General features: G+C 37.7%; 2 protein-coding genes across 2 annotated transcripts in view; both read right to left on the reverse strand.

The window, feature by feature from the left end:
* The window catches only part of tmod (tropomodulin), a 78,831-nt gene extending 62,749 nt beyond the window's left edge, over positions 1-16,082 (reverse strand). The window contains exon 1 of the mRNA XM_087343158.1: positions 15,881-16,082. Coding sequence (XP_087199284.1) covers positions 15,881-15,958 — 78 coding nt within the window. The 5' untranslated portion in view covers positions 15,959-16,082. The remainder of the gene's footprint in view (positions 1-15,880) is intronic.
* Positions 16,083-17,870: 1,788 nt separating this feature from the next.
* LOC110830027 (methylthioribose-1-phosphate isomerase) lies at positions 17,871-22,713 on the reverse strand. Its single transcript, XM_022064394.2, has 6 exons — positions 22,171-22,713; positions 21,586-21,821; positions 20,734-20,942; positions 19,656-19,864; positions 18,923-19,079; positions 17,871-18,359 (listed from the first exon to the last, which is right to left on the reverse strand). Exons 1-6 carry the CDS (start codon positions 22,300-22,302, stop codon positions 18,223-18,225), a joined length of 1,080 nt encoding a protein of 359 aa, XP_021920086.1. The 5' UTR covers positions 22,303-22,713; the 3' UTR covers positions 17,871-18,222.
* Between the last annotated feature and the right edge of the window lie 29 nt (positions 22,714-22,742).

The following is a 22,742-nucleotide window of genomic DNA, read 5'->3' on the forward strand; positions in this document are numbered from 1 at the left end:
GTCAGTAATGTCTTTGGTTTGGGTAGTAAATGCGTTTGTTTTCCTTCTGCACACAAGCTAGTGACTTACGCAAATTCGATCCAACTACAATACTTCTCCTGAGAGACTTTGTGGCCACCATAAAATAATGGGAATGTAGTATGACTGCTGTGAAAAAAGAGCAGAGCTCTTTCCATTCTTCAAAGGGTCACTGGGTTGCTGCCTGCGTGTCATGCACTTTCTCTCCTTCAAGTCTTCCATTTTGAATTGGAAGGTCGGCAACACCCTCATATTCAAAAGGCGACCGAAATAAAGGCAGAGCATTATAATATAGAATGAAAGTAACATGTTTGGCAACCAAGTTTGTTTTTTATTTAACGACGCTTTTTCAGTAGCTCAGATTATACAGCGCCAACTTTGTTACAAAGGGAACGGTGATACAAATATCAATGCAAATTTCGATGGAAACATCGGGATGTATATAAAAAAGTTTTAATAGAAATACATAGGCAACACTTTAACAGCGAGTATTTAGTTTCAGGCAGATTCCGAAAGACATGTTCAGTCGGTTAGAACTCTTGCTTCATGTTCAGAAGATCCCATGTTTCGGATATCCGGATGTAGTTTTCCTCATTTCTTTCAGACAAATTCTGGGAAAGGCTTTAGACAGTCCACGACAGCTTTCAAGTCTTTTCATATTCATAATTCAAAGAGCTCGCTTATTGAAGACGGTTGTCTTCTGGGTTGTTGTTTAGTCTGGTAGAAGTTTACCGACGTTTCAGAGGTCCTTGCTGCCTTCATCATGATGAGTCATCGCCCTGATGATGGAGGTAGCAAGGACCTCTGAAACGTCGGTAAACTTCTACCAGACTAAACAACAACCCAGAAGACAGCCGTCTTCAGTCTCATCGCCGTGAAAACCTCAAATCCTACATAGCTCGCTTTTTTATTGTGTAAGAGCAAATAACAGTTATATAAAAAAGCTTCCAAATGGAAATTGCAGCCTTTAATAAAACTGAATTTATGTTAAACGAAGACGACAAAAAATATTCGAATATATCAGTACCATCTCCGCAAGAAAAGCAGAATTCTGAATTTGACTGCGTCACAGTTTACATTATTTCCGAGATGTTAAATTCGGGACCTGGTGCTGAAGGGTGCCCACTGTTCTCTCAGTAAGAGATCATCAAGTCTGGCAACCTGGTTCTTCTGAGTGATTGTTAAGAACAGAACAGCCCGCAAGCTGAACGATATAAACAAACATTATCTTTGAGAAATATGCGTAACAAGTTCACGGTTTCCAACTCTGCCTATGATGTAATATTTAGGACTCTGTGCTTTATAGATCACATTCAAACTTATTTCAGATCTCACTAACTTCGAATTAAAGAGTTAAAACTCTATGATATCTACATGAAATCCTACAACTTTGCATCGTGTTACTATTGAATATTTATACTTAATTTGAATGATTTAAATATATTCAATAATTTCACAATGAAGACAGTTGCGTTAAACACAAAGCGGGTAATAGGGTGCGTGGGGTGGGGTGGGGTGGCTAGCCGAGTCCAGTATAAGTGCAACATTTATTTTTCAGTACAAGCCAGTGTAGTAAAAGCCTATGATTCGAAGCAAGTTTGAACTAACTTCATGGATTAGAATATTTCTTGAGAAAACTATAATTGTTCTGTTGGTCAAGAAATATCCAACCCAATCTAAGTACTCTACAGTGAAATATAGTATAAATATATGATACATAACACAACTTCATATAACAAAGTATAATATGTTTTATGTGATCCTGTTATACTATACGAGGTGCGATCGGAAAGTTTCTAGACTGTGTCAATAGCGGGCGAACCGGATGTAGTACGAGCTTCTGCCGCTATGGGGTGCGGCCTACATTCATAGTGAATCAGTGTGCCAGCCGGCATAATCGAATTAGCATTTGTTTCTTAGTTACGGGCGTTTTGGTAGTGCATTATACCGACCCTCCTGCGATTTCGGAATGGCGTGTGCATCAAATTTTGCCAAAGACTCGCCAAAACGGCTACGGAAACCTATGAAATGCTAAAGCAAGCATTTGGGGAGTCCGCAATGGGTCGTGCACAAACTTTTGTGTGGCATTCACGTTTTAAAAATGGCCGAACCTCTGTCGATGATGACGAGCGTTCTGGACGACCATCTTCGAGCACAACGCCCGAAAATGTTACGAAGATTTGGCAGGCCATTCACGAAGATCGACGTCGTACCATCAACGACTTGTGCGACATTGTTGGGATAGGCTATGGGACCTGTCAGCTGATTCTAAAGGAAGAACTCCACATGCGACGCATCATGACAACGCGCCAGCGCACACCGCCCTCAAAGTTCGGCAGTTTTTGGCCTCAAACACCATGGCCGTCATCCCGCACCCTCCTTATTCGCCGTGTGACTTCTTCCTCTTCCCAAAGATGAAAATTCAGCTAAAGGGAAGGAGATTTGAGACGATAGAAGAGATTCAGGCAGAATCGCAGATGGTGCTTGACAGGCTGACAAAGAAAGATTTCCAGGGATGCTTCCAGGCTTGGCAGCGGCGCTGGGATCGTTGTGTTCACTCCCAGGGGAACTACTTCGAGGGTGATGGATGAATTTAATACCTGAGATAAGTGTACGGGTTTTTATAGGCGCAGTCTAGAAACTTTCCGATCGCACCTCGTATTAACAAATCGACATTACATAGTCTGTGTCACTGCCAGCGTCGTTAAATAGCCCACAAAGAAACATATTAACGAATGCGATCGCCCTGATGATGGAGGCAGCAAGACCTCTGAAACGTCGGTGAACTTCTACCAGACCACACAGCGCAACAAAACCAAAAGACAGCGATCTTCGGTGTCACCGCCATGAAAACCTCAAATCCTACATATTAACGAAGCATAAGATATTTAGTGGCAGAAGAGAAGGTTATATTGGATAAAAATGACATTTTATTAGCAATTTTGTATGTTTTCGTGGCAAAAGGAAGACGTCGATTTCAGGAATATGCGTTGAAGGTTATAAAATAAACAGCTCTGCGACAGAAACGAAAGGTACACTCCGTATTTCCAAACCTGTATTTTCAACTTTAGCGATTTCTTAATTCAATATGGAGCGTCAGTTTCCTTTTTCCTGTCACACTGCAGTTCCATGAGCATAGCACATCATCTCGTGTACTTGACACAGTTTCGCAGTATCTCGCTCTGAGGAATTTTAAATCCGTCTGTTCACTTATCTGAATAAATGCACGTGCTTCTCTTTATGCCAGAGCTCACTGAATTCATCAGTCACTTGGTGCAACAAGGACATACGCCCTCGTGCTCTTCAAAATTGAAACGTAACGAATTTAAAGCAGAGTTATTGTTCCACTCTGTTCAAGTGAGAGATTTAAGATATTTATGGAGAGAGTATATTTATCCGAAACGATGGTATCTATCTACAGTCCAAACGGCGTCACAACAAAGGACAATATCGGCATGGCCTTCTCCGTTCAGGTTTTACACCTTTTCCTTTCCTCTCTTTCTCAATAGCAGTCCATAAACATATTCTGCACACCTATGGTCGGACTAACGTACAGTCCACGACTGTAATCTTGAGACTTGCAAGAAATTCCGGAAGTCCGTAGTGTTAAAGGCAGACCCCACTTCCTCACCCCGCAAGTCTCAAGATTACAGTCGTGGACTGTACGTCCTTCCCACTGGTAAATGAAAATATCTTTCTCAAATAAATTCCACGAAACAGAGTAGAGAATAAAGTTATACGAACCGAAAACAATAAATATTCAAGCGGAATATTTCCGTTACATTTTTTTTTTTATTTTCATATCCGTTTCCGCGATAAACACTTATGAGGGGTAATTTTACGTACTCTTTCCCTGGTTTCTCTTGAGACTAGATGCATCTTCCAAGAGCGAATTTTATTTTGGGTTCCTTTTTGTACGGGTTTTACTACAAGTAAACGTGTTTTGTTTCTGGGCACACCCAGAATACAGGACACTCATGAAATTGCGACTTGTACCGTTCCTTCAGAACGTTTCTTCGACTTCGAGGCGTGGAATTCTTTCTGCCTACGCATCTCGTCGTATCGAACAACGGTAATTTAGAAGGGCAACTTCGTGATTAATTGTGAATGTCAATGAAGTCATATTTCGTCACGGACATCGCTGAAAAGATAACGAAAGCTACCAGCACACATTCAGGTAACATAACAATTTATAATAAAGATAAAGAATACATGACAACAAGCAACATTTTTAAGAATAATATTCTGTTGGGACATTTCACACAGAAATGTAGGCCACGAAATAGAAAAGTAGGTGTTAACACTGTGTTTGATGAGAGCTAAATTAGTTCTCACTAATTTATACTCTACATTACGTTCCAGAACTCAATGACATGTTTACCAGTCTTCTTTTCTTTTTGTTTGAAGATTTCTCATGTGGATGTGAAACTTGAGGGTGTGTGGGAACAAGGTGCTGCTGAGGTGAGTATTTGAACCTAAGAGAAAGAAACAACAGGACGGGTAAAATTTTAATTGACAGACCTTCGTAATTTTATAATGTTTGTTAAATACTATTCGGGAGGATGAGATGGGTTACTACTATAGTACGCATGGGAGCACTGAAAAATACACAATGCTTTAATCAGAAAATCCGAAAGGAAAAGACAACCTGATAGACAGAAGCGTAGATGGGATGATACAACGTATATTATACTGTATCTGACAGAAAAAGGTGGTGAGAGTATGGAATGGATTCAAGTGACTCGGGGAAAAGCTCAGTGGCGGACTGTTTTGAAAAAAGTAATGAAACTTAGATCTTCATAAAAGGCAGGAATTTTCTTGAATACCCAAAAGATTATCATCTTGTCAAGAAAATCTGTTGAATGGGACTGGTTCACTATTTTATTTTTTTTAGTTTAAGGTCTAACAATTTGTTGTAAGACGGATGAAGGCCATGCTGAGGTTTGGTGATAATTAACTGCACATTCCTTAGCCTTGGAAATTCATGCCTCGCAAAGTAGCATGCAGAACTGAAACACTTGTCCTTATGGACGTCTTTATGTTATACGATAACAGATGTGGTTGGTTAAGACATAACACGGATTTAACCACCGAAGTCGAGAGGTTTAATGCTCCTGCTTCGTTTTCTGAAAGTCCCGAGTTCAAATGTCGGCCCGGACACCGGCTGTCCTGACAGGGTTTTTCTTGGCTTTTCTCAGTCCTTCCAGGCAAATGCTTGGATAGTACCTTAAATTATCCTTAAATCATCCTTTCCAATTCATTACCATCCTCTCATTTGACGCTACATACAGTCTGAGTTACTGAAATGTATCGTTAAATAAACTATAAATAAATGAATAAATGGATTTAACCTGAACGTTAACGCAAAGCATATAACCTTTACATGTTCCACTTAACATTCTAACTCCCGACCTGTGTTCACCACATTGTTCTCTTATTTTGTATTCCGCTTTTCCGCCATTCACCAACAACAGGAACCATGCCTCGTCTTTAAAACAAACTGACAAAAAGCTATTATTAGGTGCTTTTAAAAAAATTTAGAAGCAGCTCACAGTTTCGTCATGTCCGGTCTGAAAATGCTCAATAGTAACAGAGCCAAAACTAACGGACTGACATGAACGAAACACAGGAAGACAGACAGACAGACGGACACTTAAGTTTTATTAGATACTAGTAAATTGTCCGCAGTGTTACTGAGGCAAAACTAGATAATTTATTACAATTCGCATCGATTTTTACTCCCCGAAAATTTATCACAGGCCTGACCATTTGACAGGCCTACATTTCGCTGAATGTCGTAGGAAAAAAATATTATTCCTAATATCACCGCCTTCATCTCCACAGTATCTAGGCGGTTACCAACTTTCCTTCGATCCTACGAAGCGTTGATAACCACATGCAAGGCGTCACTACCCAGAAGACCATCTGTCGCATGTGCGTTTGGTTTTAATTTCTTCAGCGCAGACTATAAAACTTCTGTCATAAGATGACATGCGCTAACGAATTCTCCTTTCTAATGCAAAGTTCCGTTTCTTGTTTCAGTAACGTCTAGGTTATATACTAAAAACATTCCATTACTTATTATGTTTTAGCTGGAATCATTGCGCTTCCGAACAGGGGATTGAATTTCCGTAGTCGAAATGCTCGTACTTGTGGAATAAATGATAACTTTTTATAAATGCTTTAAATTAATCCATGAGCGCTTCTTTACACAGCATTACTAATTAGTCGTGCCATCATTCCACGCTATATAATCTGAGCTACTGAGAGCGTCGTTAGATAAACCATAAGTAAAACACACAAAGAGTTATGTACTATCCAAAATCACAGAGAAAAACATCAAAGGACCTATCATAACTTCCGCTTGCAAACACGCTGAGCTATCAAACTGATGCATATTCTTGGACATTTTCCTTCAATGAATAGTTTAAAAACCCCATACTACGCGTGGCACCATCAGGAACTCTTAGGCCAATTTTAAAGAGGTATATTCAGCTTCATAATTAAATTTCCAAGTCTGATTTCTTAGAGACCGTTAATTGGCTCCGTTATTTGCAAACACAGCATTGTTTAGTTTTATATACATTGAGTGTATTTCGTTGGGTCGTGCATATTTTCGACCGTCGGTGAGGTGACCGCCAAGAAGCATACCGAACTGAGAAACGACTGATGGTTTTGGCCCAGAGTAGTGGAACAAATCTCTTCTGGACGTAAGCATTAGTCAAAGAGAGACACATTTTAATGCAACTTCTCGAGTGCCAGTGTTTTTCTTTCTCCGTTAACGTGAACACAGCCAACATTGTACAGAAATCTTTACATGACCGTACAGCGACAAGGAGTTAGCAATTCTTATAAATACTAATAAATCACTGATACTAAAAGAAACAACATATTTCCAAACGTTATTTTCCTAGAATTTTTATCCAGAAGAACTTTCTGACAGATTCTATAATAAAAACCTGAAGGCAATAGACTGGTTCATATCATATTGCAAATTTCGAAATTTTGGTTTTTAGACAGAAAACAGGGATATAAAAAGTCTACTGTTTAATATATTCGTGAATGTAATTTTTGAATTGTTATTTTCGTTCCAAAATATATGGACTATGACACAATTCCTAAGGATTTATTAAAATATTTATATTATTATTTTGTCTTACATTCTGATGATGAGATACGAACATGAATTTACTATACCTTCAGCTTACTACTATACGAAAACACGAATGTCTAACATAGTTTCTGTGTTTTCTTTATGTAAAATCCATTTCCATCCAATAAATTAAAGTCAATATATGTCTGAGATTGGTATGCTCCATTCAATTTAGAGTCTTGATTCTAGAAATCTGTCTCTAGCAATAAAGGGATTTGTTACGAATAGACGAATTAATTTATTTATAATCTCACAATTAACATCCGGCATTAGCGAAAAGATCTTAGCTGCTGCTGGATCAACGCGATGCTCACAACTTGAACTCCCTTTGTTTACGGATATTCCCAAGTCATGAATGTGAAAATGATGTTAGCCACTCTGTGGTAGCGGCCTGCCAGTGATTGTAACTTCTTTGGAGTCATTTCAATTTGGCAAGACATCCTGTCTCACAGTGATGCTATTACCTGTGGTACAGACATCATCTTTCCTACCTATCTCTTTCTATGTTTTATATTCAAATTATCTTATGCATTTGAAGTTCTTTTAAAGCCATACATTAACCTTCTAACAGTATCATTTATCCCAAAGTAAACTTCTGTTATAATTCTATAATATACTTTTTGGGCCTATAGTTTAGGTGTAAGCTTGGTACTATTAATACAATACTATTATATTATTAATTCTTTAAAAATAACCACAAAATAAACGCATGGCATACGCATGTTTGTTAGTTCGCCTTTTTCAAAACCAACTGACCGATTTCGATAAAGTTTGGGATTGAGATTCACAATAAAATTGTCCCATTAACTCAATGTTGATACTTAACTGCCAAGTCCATAACCAATACTTCACATAAATAAACTGAACATTTTCAAATTTCCATAGAAACGGCTCTACTAGAGGAGTTCAAATCTCAGAAAAATTACCGACTGTTCTGACTGTAAAGTTTGTGTGTTTATTTTCTCCATTCTCCCGAAACGAATTCCGAGATAGGACAGTTAATTAAAATGCAGATTCATCTAAACAGCCTGTGACGGCATCATATTTTCTTAATGAAAGAAACTTCATAATCTAGATATTGCTCCACCTCAGTATTCTGCTTCCTTTACTAAGTCATTGCTGAATACGCACTGAATATAGCCTGTGTCATGGTCAACCCAACAAACAGGACCATGTATATTCCGCAGAAGACGGTACGAGCTTAGTTATGAACCAAGGAGCCAGGGACGAAGTGTTACTGTTAACTGTGTTAACCCGGCTAACACTCTGGCAGACGAAAAATAAAAAGTCTTCTTATTCTGTGATTCAGTAGCACTCCATGCAGTGCAACACAGTGGAACCGGTCATATAAAATGCATCGTTAGCCATCTTCATCCAAACAGGCGTTGTCAGCAACCTAGTTCACTGAGGCTTGCGTTTGCGAAGAACGCCTAGCTGTAGCTGGCTAGCGATGCATTTTATATGACCGGTTCTGCTGTGTTCCAGTGTATAAGCAGTACCACTGACTGACGAAAAGGATGACAGAAGACTTCGTTTGTCGTTTTTAAAAGTGTCAGCCGGGCTAACATGGCAAACACGGTTAACAAAAACGCTCTGTCCCTACAAGAAACTAAACGAAAACGCGACAAACTCTTAAGGTACAATTTGGCTGAACGCGACACAGACAGGCGACCGAGGCAGGCGACAGAGACGGGAGACGGACACATCGCAGCTTGTCGCCACACACTTCTGAGGTGGCGACCGAGACATGCGGCAAAGTGTTTGTTTTCTTTGTTTTGTTGAGACATACGTGCACATATTCTGTGAAAAATGAGTACAAAAATGCTTCTAAAAAGGTTACTGGAAGAAGAAGATGATGTGTTGCTGTGTTATTTGTTGCGAAAGAAACAAAGAAAACCTATGAGTTCAATATTCAAAACCAGACGCGAAGAAGGATCTTTCTGTCGGTGGTCAGTGGTCGGTTTTCTGCTACTAATTCTACCAATTGCTCATCTTGGTCACCAGTAAATTTAATTTCTGCCATTATTTTACTCAACAACACACGTGCTGCCTGAGCCCGTCGCGAGACACTACTGGTCCGAGAGCGGTCTCCTGTGCTTTGTCTCTGTCGCCTGTCTTTGTCTCGCGCTCGTAATTGTACTTCATACGATTGTACAGAGAGCAGACAGGAAGCGACCAGTCTCGGTCTCGTAACTCTGTCGCCTGCCTCGGTCGCTTGTCTCTGTCGCGTGCAGCCAAATTGTACCTTTAGCTGCTGGTGGAGGAAGAACACGGCATCGCAGTTAATCATCATATTAAATCTGAAACAATATTCCCGACAACAGCGGTTTTCGGGAGAAGCTAATGACAAGTTAGAAAGCAGATGAGGACCTTGGCCAAAATGATAATTTTATATTAGTAACAGCAAGGTCTTTGGAAATTTGACAAAGGTCATCTCGTATAAGAGGGCATATACATTATTATTATTATTGTGACAGAAATAAATCAAAAGGAACATACAGTTGCATTCCACTACGAGCAGTTTACAAAGCGATTTATTACAAGGATTTCCTTCCTCTCGCATGTTATATTTCGAATCTCATTAGCTGCTTAAACAATCGGGTCCAACGATTTACGGGACACACATCAAGTCTTTCCGGGTCATTTGCAGCTTTGTAGTTCTTCAAGGGCGTTATTATAGTTTCACAGATTCTTATTGCTCTATGTTTGTAGAATCCCAGGGAACTGTTAAACATTTTAGTCTACGGTCCTCACGTTGTGTGAAAAACGGGCTTATGGTACCATCATAACTGCGTGTATGTCCAGCATAATATTCAGAAAAACTGACGGATTTGCACATATCTTCATATAAATATCATTAAGCTGGAGGACATGAACTTCTTAATTTACTAAGAATAACAATAATTCAATTACGGTGTTACTAAGCCATTAACCACACTATACGCCACGCGTGGTGTCATGTTTTATCAACATCATATTCAGTATGTTTCTGTCTTAGCTATAATGATCGGCAGAAACACACTGACGTCATTTGCTAGTATTAAAGCAGAAGCGCCTAGTATCTATTTGTATCCTCACTCAAAACGTACCCACGTATACAAGATAATTCGCTCTAGCTTACACTCTTCGTTTGCGTTGGCAATAATGATGGTTGTTTATGAAATGGTGTCCAGGAAAGTGTAAAATGTCTGGGAAATTCTGAGTCGTAAATTTATGTTTAAAGTTTAACATTATCGTGCAAAGACCGGAAAGGATACACTTCCACCAAAATAGACGAACTCGGGATTAATTTACAGGGTCTCTCTTAACACACGAAGGATGTTGATAAATTGAAAAATCTCTTCGGAGTAGGAAGGAAGTTGCTGGCATTGACTGAACATTTTGCCTGGGTAGGTGAAGCAATGACGGTTCCTAATGAGAATAACTAACCCGGAACTCTCGGACAGATTTTATAGGCCTGTAGGGTCAAAAATCCGTTTGTATCTCCATTTTTCTCCGTTTCTCTAGCTCTAGTTTGCTGCCAGGTGAGCGTAATTTCAGCAACTGCTATTCCGTTTCTTGGCAGCAGTTGGACCCATAAAGCAATCGCTATGTGCTACAGTGGCGGTAATAGTAAAAATGTATGAAGTCACAATCTTTCGCACTTTCGAAACCCTTTCTGTTGTCAACGGAAATATATATTCAATATATTTCAAAAATAAATAAAAATAACTCCACTAGCAGAGTCCTTGTTGAGAACCTACCAAACAAACTACGCTCAGCTAGTCGAGATATAGCCACCTTTTCTACTTTTAGGCCTTCCTTCAGAGTACAAATTGCAGAGATCACCATTATGCAGTTTTCTCCAGCTCCCCTGTCATTTCAACCATTTTTGGTCTATGTTCTCCTGCGCCCTATTCGCAAACACTTTCAATCTGTGTTCTTCCCTTAACGTAACAGGTAAAATTCTAGTCCTTTGTATTTTTATCTTTACGCAAAATTCTGAACTGCATGACAGCAAAAATTCCCCAAATTTAGCACAGTCTTAATTTCCTCTGATATGTTAACGTCGTACCCACATATTCATCGTACATAAGCCATGTCATTAATTTGCTACGAACGTACTATGCTGTAAGAAAAACCCACGAAGAAGATACTTTGTTATTAGCAACATATACAAAGAATAACACTTAAACGCAACATCGGATAAAATAATAGCCCGTATTATAAATGATTGTGCCTGTCCTTTTTCCTTCTTTTGTCTCAGTCAGTTTGGTGGTTAGTAGGATACCATTTACTGTTAGTGCACAAAGTAATTAGTCAACGCTGTTTCGTCACTAGGCAACCATGTGTAATTTTAAAGCCATCTGTTTGGTATTTACATGTCTTATCACCACGCGGAGATGCAGAAGCAATTTCAACATTTCCATTGCCAGTGGAAATATAATGGGGCCTATTCATAAGATTGTAATAATTTATAAAAAAAATAGTTATTTCAGCAGAGTTCATTTTAAGAACACAGAAGGAAAACAAGTATTTTATCTTGTTATACACACAGGCCAATTGTACTAGACACGGATATTCGTTTTCACTGTGTCAGATATACAGATGTACACAGAACCGGACATGAATCTAAAGTAACAAAATTTACGACTGTTTAAATCATGACGTGACAGTGAGAGTGGAATAATTGTGTAACGTCCACACGTTGTGAAACATAAACCTATTGAATTTTTATAACATTTATCATAATCCATAAAACAATATTTTACGCTACGTAGGTTACGTCAAATCTCGCAGGACCGCAATCAAATACGTGCCGAAGAGCGGAAATCTGAAAGTGCCGATAGGGCGACTCTCGACAGGATAAGCTCCGCAAATGACAATTTGTTCGCAGTTTCAAACATGGTCGTCTTTTAAGGAACCAGAAGTTTCATTATCGTGTTAAAAAGAACCAGCCACTAGATAATATCAGAAGCCAGTTTAATCCAGCCAAAACCGTAGCACTATTTCATTTCCTAGATTTAAATATAGACCTCCCAAAATTTATCCTCTCCTTTTTAGTGTCCATAGTAAAATATTTTATGTATTTCTCATCTCCTATGCGCGATACATCTTCCCCCCATCTTACCATCTTTCATCTAATAACATAATATTTAGTCAAGGCTACAAATTACAGTGGGTACTGTGTTCTTCCATCGGGGTAATCCAGCCGTGGCGTGAAGTTTTCCATTCACATTCTAGTACCGCTGTTAAGAATGCGTGAAACTATACCTCCACTCCCCTATACGTCTGCATGGCGTGGTGCGTAGTTGATCTCCAGGGACAGCTTATGTTATCTACTATCATGAAGCTCTTCACTGTGAACTTTATCTGTTCTTCTGCGAATATGAAGGTGCAATAATTATTTCCTCTTAGTTCTAGTAGCGGCGAATTAATAAATTAATTAATTTGTACTAATTCAATTTCCTCAATTCGAGGTCTATAGTGCAAAACAAAATATTAAATGTTCTGGTAAATCGACATTGAATAACGTTGAATTTAATTAAATGTAATTTATATAGAATTCTCATTAGCATTTGTTTAGCCAAAGGTTGTTAAATAATATGTAAGAATCCAGGCCGTAACTCATAGAAAACACAAAAATCTACTGGTTAATGTTGTTTAAGGAGACAGTCCCTATTTACACTAAAAATCACGCAAAACAAAATGCAGTTATTGACTGTTGAGGCAAGTGGTACTTAGTTACCACTGGGCTTTAAAGAGTTAAACAATAATCTGTTCTGGAACTTCTCATGCTCTTTTTCCGCCCTATACTTCGCAGCTCCCAGCACTTCAATCAGGATCACCGATTGCGTATCTTTGCTTTCTCAAAGCCGTTTAGCCACAGAACTTTTGAATTCCGAAAATTAAAGAAATAAATGAAAACTGAAGTTGCCAAGATGCACGGCGTGTTTAAAATAAATGTACTTCGCATATTTTATGACCATTCGATGGCCGTGCTGAAGTCAGTGTGGGGACCACTGGCTATCTTGAGGTATTTGATCACAGTGTGAACTGTTGAATGAACAAAGCCAGCAACATGGCAGTGTGAATGAAGGGTAGGTGAAGCTGTGAGCTGGCAGCAACACGCATAAGAGACAGTAGCTACAGACCTAAAATTAGTTCCGACGAGCAAGCAGGCGAAATTACCCTGGACATCCGAAATGGAAAACAGCACACGACTGTAAATCTGATGGGATCTCTCACTCGAAGATGATTTAATCCTGACAACCGAACTTACATTCAGATACGCACAAGAACGGGTGATTTACATGAAGAATTGCACTATTATGCTTTTTCATTGCCAGAGCAATAGGCCTACTAAATACTGAAATGCTAGCCAAAATAGTAACAGCGAAATTCAAGACGTTATATTACCATTCTTTCAGACTTTGTTCCCACGATGTTTGTAATAATTTTTACTCTTTACCAAATAATATCGGAGTGATCAAGTCGAGGATGATGAGCTGGACGGGACATGTAGCATGCATGGGTAGATGAGAAAAAAGTGCACACTTATAGTCAGAAAACCTGAACCTAAAAGACCACTTTAGACACCTAGGAATAGATAGGAGGATAATTTTAACAGATCGTAAACAGGTTCTGAGGATGTGGACTGGGTTTATCTGAATCAGGATAAGGTCAGTGGCGAGTTCTTGAAAACATCGTCCGTCAGATTCCTTAAGGGCTGAAACCAGCTGGGTGACTGTTGGCTTGTTAAAAAAGGCCCTGCTTGTTGGAGTTCTTTATACGCACCATTAATAGAATACGTATTTAAACTAACGAAAGTCAAGGTTAATTTTAATGACCGTTAAATGACGGTTTTATCTGTAACAAAAAATTAAATGTTTCAGCTCGAATTCACAAATTCAAATAGACTATGAAACACGTTTTATGACTTCCCGACTCATCTTTGAAACGGAATATAAAATATGTTTACTATGGAATGAACAATAAACCGGTACTTCAATGTCGTCCATATTTCATAGCTAGTTCGTCGCTAAAGATTGCATTACAAAAAATAACATTCTATTTTCTTAGTTAATGCAGGTTAATGAACTTTATGGCTGGCACTGAAACACGTTAAGATCCACAAGGAAAAAGGTTTCATAAATCAATATGTTCAGAAATCCGGTATGTCTTCGCCCTCTCAAGTTTAACCTGCCTGAAGAGACGAGCCGGAAGACTTATGCGCAAATTGGATGATATTAAAAGATCTTCGGGAAATATGCCGGAAAGTGTGAACTGGATATAACTACGTTGATTTATTTTTAACTAGTTTCTTTATATCAATCATATATTATAACAAACTCAGACTCTTTGAAGCACGAAGATATTCTAAATAGAATTTAAAAATCCAGTTCTTATCTACAAGACACAGCGCATTTCAATTACAATGAACGATAATTGGTTAATGTTATTTAGGAAAACAACAGATGATTATTCTGATATATATACGAAACCCATGAATATACACTACAGGCAAAATGAAGAAATGCTGAATGTTAAAGTATGTGCTACATGAAAGTTAAGTAACTACCAAGCTTTAAAGAGGGAAGACAGAATGACAGTTACAGAATTAAACTGGCCAGGTCTGTAAGAATACGGCATTTCCTGCCATCTAACAGAGCATTTCTTGCGTGAGTGAAAATTGTAAATCGTGTTTCGTAACATCAGGTCTTAACTAATTTATTTAAAATACTATTCAAGCCTACGCAATATTTAACTTTGACTACGGAATCAAACGGAATAAAGCCCGAATGTCGATTGCCATAATGACCAGGCAAACGTAATAAATAATATTTGCTGTATTCAACTCGCTCTGATTTTTATACTGAACCAATTCAAGACACTGTACGACTTGTTTTCGGGGATAAGACGCGTCGAATGACGGCTCATCCCCGAAAATCGAAGTCGAACACTGAATTCTAATAGCAAAAACCTAAGGACAAAAAATTAAAAAGAAACAAACTTACAATTGTACCAGGAAATAGTAAAACAATACACTTTCGAAGCCATGAGTTAAAAAGATAAAGCGTTTGCTTTACGCGCGATATGGGCGCACCTCTACACAAAAGTAAATTTACACTTTTATTAAATGTATGCCTTTTTATCCTGTTCAACTTCGGGTCTTTTCGAGAGCGAATGATTTCAACGAGTTACTTTAAAGAAATAAGAGAAGGACTCTTTATCATATACATAACAACCTTAAGGTATCATTTTTAATGATATACAAACATCTTCCTTGCAAGACTCCACAGTCAAATATAATCATACTCAAATGTTTCATAGGTGTCATTCCCGACACGATTGAAACTCTAAGCAGTGGGAGGCGTACTTACCTATAGAATATACTAATTATTAGTGATTCCAGGTGGCAAATACTAGCGACAGATGCGGCCAGATTTGTGACATATGAATAAAGGACATTTATAGCTTCTGATGGGAAAAAATAAACATAACATTTATCAAACACCTTATCCTGCCACTCACATCCCGAAAGGAACACATAACCTACGACGCATTGAGATACAAAAATGGCTTATGTTTACCAGCCGATAAACTGTTAAAAGCCGTCAATATAGTCAGCAAAGCTCTGTATCAGTAAATTATACATATTTATGGCCTAAATAATATGAAGTTTTAAATAAAGTGTGTCATTATTAAGTGAAAATTAATTCCACTTACCTCTTCAATTTTGTAAGTCCTCCGGACAGATTTCCGGCGAATTTCTCCCACAAAAGTTTCTTCCACAGTTGCATCCATTTTTCTTCTTGTGTGTGTACTTTTTATCACAACGTAAAATGTGTTCTTCACTCAGCAGTCGCCTAATATTTCAAGCCACGAGCTGCCGGCTCAACTTCCAAATTGGTACTACGCGGATCCACCATTAATGGCTCTGACGATTGGAAAGAATACGAGACGAGCACCGCCAAGCGGTCATTAAGCAAACCAATAAGTAAGCACAGCTCACGGTAAACATTTCATAGTCTGTGTGTACTTCGTTGTCTCTCCGATCCTTTCAGTTCATTAGAGATCTGACGTAAACAGAGCTGTTTGACAAATGTTTCAAAATTTCAATGCACATACACAAATACAATATGTTAATCAGCTGTTATGCGAATAAACTAATTTTCGAGATAAACAGCAGTCCATTTTCTGAGTTCTCAGTAATTTATACAAACATTCATTTATTATTGTTTGTTTTGTTGTGACTGATTATGGGCTGAAGCACTGGTAATCAATTCCTTGCAAGGAATTTTTTCATCATCACTGATTCTGGGGAATGGCCAGCTTTCTGACCCCATGAAGATGAAGCTGACCATCCTCCCACCTAGTACAAAGGTTTACCTCCACTTTTCTGGCATGATACATAAGTTCAGGAGCAACTTAACCTTACCTTCATTTTGCCTTGCATACTTAAATATACAATTACTTTGTTGATTTCAAACATTACACATGAAGGATGGTTTAGGCAGTTATTACATAAGTGACTTTTTTTCACTATCTCTTTCGTACTAGGCAGGTCAGGAACACTTCACATGTATTTGTAAAAAACTTAATATTCTAATAGGCTTTTTATGGTTCTAATAACTCTCCAATTAAATGCTGGGGTAATAAAATAAGTCATGGCAAACTCCTTCCAGACATTAACTGCGATATGTAAAATAAAATATTTTATGATGCTGTCTGTAAACACTGCTGAGGATATGCAACATGAAATGTCATATGATTATAAACTAAGAATAAAGTATGAAGTGGCAGGAATTGGACAGTTGTAATTTACTGGCAATCATGTAGAGGGAACATGCAAAAGTATGAAAAACCTCAGATGTGATAGCCGGACCTTAGCCAAGATTTGAACTGGGTATATTTTAAAAGACATGTTACCACCATAATAACCAACACAGTCCACTCCACTGTTATATTAAAAACAATGGTTGGGGAATTGGTTCAATAAAATCAAACATGCAATAGAATAACTTTATCTGAACAAACGCTTCAAAAATGCTTAAATATGTAAGAGACATTAAGGCTATATCTTCACTATGTCCCTGTCAAAAGCAATGTACTACCATCAACCAGGCTATTGTTCATAGCAACGCACAGTATTATAATCGTCATCATCTAGCAGTCAAGGAGTTAGGGTGTGAAATGGAAATAAACTGAGAAGTTGTGGGAAGGCAGATATACAGACTGAGAGGTTTGGATGTCACCCAACCCACATTACATGAAAATGTCTTTTGAGGAAGAAGAGTAGTAGTAGTAGATGAACTGTACTTCAGTGTAGTTACAACAGATATCTGGGTAACAGATAATACTACATATTTAACTGACAGTGAAGACAACAGTAAACTCTGTAGAATTATCAGTCACACAAGTTACAATATAAGAGGAATCAGTGATGATACAGGCAGGAAGAACATGAAACCCTTGTCTAGCAACAAGGTATTTATAAGAACTCCACTGTAAACCCAACAAACAGCAAAGCTGATTCTGTTACACAGGAGGCCCAAGGCTTCAATCAATATGCCACTGCCCAGCTGTTGCACAAAGGAAGGAATTTATTATGGATCATATTTCAAATGTCTTCATTCACACAGAGCTACACTACAAATATGCAGTCAATGATCAACTAATTATGCACAATCAAGAAGAGGACTTTTAAAAACTGTCATAAAAGTAGGTAAATATGTTTATTTCTTACATATTATCATATGAAACATCCCTCATGGACAATGTAATTCTAAAATATATCTGAAAAAGTTTAGGAAAGTTGGCAAACCTAGGCTCTTAACTAAAATTCTTTCATCCATTTTCTCTCATATCATAATATCTAAATACATGCTCTTACTTCAACATAAAATATTCTTTACATTCTAAAAAGAAAATTGCAATCAGTTTGCAATACAGGCTGAAAGACATCCCTGCTGAATACTAAATATGTAAACATGGAATATTTATTAATCTTGAGCAAAGAACCTCCTCTAATTTTGGCAGGCACTCTGGTGGCCTAGAAGCAAAATAGGCTAGGAGTGAAGAAAATCACTGCTGTTCTTATGATGCTGCATAAGTTCTCCTGGACCAAATACACCTTTCTCTGTGATTATTCCAGTGATAAGGCTTGCTGGAGTCACGTCAAATGCAGGATTCCAACAGCTGATACCTATCAACACATGCTGTGTATTGCTTAAAAGTAAAGTGCACTTTAACAAAATTGTAACAATGAAATTTTAGTACATACATAACCAGAGTTCCAAGGAATAATTATTTTATGTCATGCAAAAAAAGTAAGTCGAGAAGAAAACAAAGACAAATTCACAAATGAATATATTTAATTAAACATGAAATTCTGGGAAGAACTCAAATCCTTCAAATCTTGTGTTTTAATACTGTATGTGGGTATTAGAAATTTATAACCCAATAGCAGAAAGCAAAATAAAAAAGTAGACAGTTTAGTTCTTGGGAAATAAAATATTGACAAAGTGTTAAAAGAAGGATGAACTATGCAGGAAACCTTAACCAATTAATGAGAAAAGTTTCATCAGTTACGAATTATAATGTGGTAATGGACTGCAATTTAATGTTCTGTTTTTTATTTAAATTTTCTAGAACCAAATCAAACCAAATTTACGCTAACGTTTGACACATTATCTTTAATTTTCTCACTACCAAACCCATAATGCAAAGATTTTATGCTAGGAATACATGACAAAAGATATTGCAAACCTGTAGCTGCAATCCTATGGTCTGCAACATGACTCATCTCGTGCTCTGGCCTCTCCTCTATCAGAATGTGCTCTCCACTTGGGATGCTGAAGTCAATAGACGTGAAAGGTGCAGCCACATAAAATAAGACTCCATGGTGCTTTGCCACTACTGCAATCTATAACAAAGTTTTACATTGAAATCCCACACTGAAATGCCATTTGTGTATTAAATGGACAATATTAAATTAAATCTCATAATACATTCTTAATAAAAAGGCAAAAAATACATAATAAATAAATAGTTTCCTATTTTCATACAACTGGTTATAAAAGTAAAGGCAAAGTTGACCTTGGTATTTGTTAAGCACCGCACCATGAAGATGTATGGGAGTGTAGAGGTATAGCTCCACCCTTTCCTGACTGGTCAGCTAGCCTTGTCATTATACCGACTCAGTTACCGAGTTCATACAACTGACTACAGAAAGTGGAAATAACTGTTCAGTTATTATCATCTTTGCTATTACCTGAGGAAACAATCGTTCCAGTTTTCACTTCACACATCTAAGTTTGGAGCATCCTGGGGCAATATTACCATATTACAAGTGGCAGTGGTTAAACAGCTGACATGCAAAGTGAGAAACCAGTACTTAAACCCAGGTTGCAACAATACAATTTTTTGCTTGAATAAGATTGTTGTTACATAACATCTATCTTCAGTGACCATTTGAAGATTCTTGTGATTATGAAAGTACCTGATAGGTTCCAATTTTGTTTGCTGTGTCCCCATTGGTTGCAACCCTGTCAGCACCAACAACAACAGCTGTTATATTGCGTGCTCTCATCAGAGCTGAAACCATGCTATCACATACAAGGGTAGCTGGGATTTTATCATGTACCAGTTCATAGGCTGTTAATCGTGCGCCTTGATTGTATGGTCTTGTTTCAGTACAATAAACATGCTCTGAAACAAAATGAAAGATTGTCTGGCTTACTTTCTGAACAAGAATATGCTGGTAAACCAAAGATATGTATGAAAGACGAGGAATCCAGAAATAAGACCATGTGGGATGTTGGTGAGCAAAGATGACTTGGTCTGACACACTGTCTTGGATCCTAACAACCAGTCCTCATTTTAAAACAGTGGCAATATATAAGAATCCCAATGACCCTAACATGGTAAGGCTCATTTGTAATGCACAACACATGGTTAAGCAAAATGGCAACTGTCTGTAATCATGAGGGTTAACTGCTATGCTACCAACCTGACTCAAGATTGCAGTCTGATAGAAATTTACTGACATTTCAGAGGGGCTTACTGCCTCCATCATCAGGGCAATGGGCTTGATTATAACCCTAACAATGGAGGCAGCAAGCACATCTGAAATATCAGTAAGATTCTACCAGACTACAAGGCACAACAACCATCTTCTTGCTCACCACCATGAGAACCTCAAATCCCACAACTCAACTCCATTTGACCAAAATTCTGTTGTTAAGTGGTTACTAATCCTGCCTACATAGAAAAAGCTGATTTTGTAATAGAAATAAAATGTAGTGACAACATGCATCAGCTACGTTATCATCAATATTATATGCACTTGACTGCAAGTCGTGCAGTTTCAGCTAGGAACCAGGAAGTAACAGTTATGTTCAACATCAGTGGACACACTGTACTACACTACAATGCTGGATATCACACCATTTAATTGAAACAGTCTAAAAAATGAGTTAATACAATCAAGCTCAAGATACAGAAAGTTTCTCTTTTGATGATATAAACAAACAATAAATATCATATAATAAATGTAATGAACTGTCACTGATATTTACCTAGCCTCTTGAGAGAATGGAGTGATCGAATAACTCCCAGAGCTGTGCCATAGCCAGCAGTGGCCAAGGAACCTGTATTGCAGTGTGTAAGGATGCGTACCATGCTGTCCTTTGGACAATGACTTAGGATTGCTTTTGCCCCTGCATCACCAATTGCACGATTGTCAATGATGTCCTTGTCCAGCATAGTTTCAATTGCAGACAGGAACCTGAGCAACCAATATAACACTTTAAACCTGTTATTTCTTATATTATATGTTACAAAGCTCTGCAACATCAACATTCCTTGCATCTTTAAAAAATGACAAAATGTTTCTATCATAAGAGGTACAAATTTCAGACTCTCACTGTCAACAGCAGAAGGCAATTCAACATACCATCAGCTATGTCTCACACAAAAATAGACAGAAGATAAATAACTGATATCTTCAAATTATGATTAGGGAATTCTTCCAGTTGAGTATAGTAGTGGTTATCAAATCATCTTTCAGTAACAAATGAACTAAACTGACAAACCTATTAGCAACAGTAACAGTGCAAGGGCAAGAAGTCCATTCAATAATCATTAACCTCAACATAATATCTTCTATAAAGAATATATGTAGAATTCATCACTGCAAAGTAAAAATGTAGCATATTATCCAACCTGGATCAAATTTAAATTTGACCAAAATAATCTAGCAAAGACTCTAAATGTAAATATTCTTCTAAATATGTCTGCGGGATTACTACACGCATAGAAACTGAGTCATACAGTGTGTATATAATGAACATGCAGATATATAATATAAAGGTGGCAAAAAAATACAAATCACAAGATATGTTGATTGTTAGACCTATATCAGCTCTTACTTAAGTTTCATTTGTTCTGCGGAAACAGTCTCATCCTTATCCAGAGCATTGACTAGAGAAATTAATTCATCTGCAGCCAATTTCATGTTAACTGCAGTTGGTCGAGCAGATACAAGATAATTAAGCTTCCCTTCTACTTCCTGCCGCAAAGTCTTCTTGTCAGTGAATACCTCTGGTTGAATCTCCACAGCCAAGCTCAAACAGCCAACAATTGCAATGGCTGGAGCACCACGTACCTGCACAGATATGAAAAGGTGAAAATACAATACTAGTACATGGGTTCCAAGTTACATGACATCATTGTAAAGTTCATATGAGAGTTTCAACATTATTTTATATGTATGTAAGTATTTTCTTTCTTAATGTTTTATTTGTACTGCGGCAACGTCTCTAGCAAGCAAATGAGGTAGGCTGCCAAACACGCTTCGTAGGCATTCTGTATCAGTGCATGTAGTAAAGAAGAAGCTATTTACATAAAAACCACTACAAACGCAAGGTTATGTTCCTAATGGTTATTATGAAAGCTGTGAGATTTCTTACATAGGACCACAAACAAATCATTTTGAAGCCATGAATTTTACTCACGTGCATCTTGTGTATTGCTCGCCACCCATCTTCCACACCTTTAACTTCAATGTACTGCGATTGAGATGGCAATAATAGTTGATCAAGGATTTCAAGCTTTCCACTTTCGTATCTTATGGATTTTAACGTCATGATGTTAGAATTAAATGGCACTTGTGATTAATATACAAAATATTCAACAACACAGTTACTGAAGAACAAAGACACACCCTATATAATTATTCAAATAAATGTAATGAATAATTATAATTAATAAACTTCAGAATTTGTTCAAGATACAACGACCCGCGCAATACGTCCAACGTACTGAATTATGGGGAAGTTAACCGCATCGGACCCACCCACCAATTTTCCGTTCTTTTCTGGATTTTCAGTGACCATTATCATGGTTGCCATACCTCTCGCAATCTAACATAGCCTTATTTAAATCACATATACAAAAACAATTACACATATACAGTGAACAGCAATTGATTTATACACTACATACGAATAAGAAACATTCAGCCAACTACGTATCCTACGAAACCGACCTACGTATTTACGTCTACGTTGATACATGAATCACAATC

Source organism: Zootermopsis nevadensis, unplaced genomic scaffold (genome assembly GCF_977971745.1).
Source record: "Zootermopsis nevadensis isolate Lab colony 2312 unplaced genomic scaffold, Znev_1.0 Znev_ptg000001l, whole genome shotgun sequence".
Lineage (NCBI taxonomy): Eukaryota > Metazoa > Arthropoda > Insecta > Blattodea > Termopsidae > Zootermopsis > Zootermopsis nevadensis.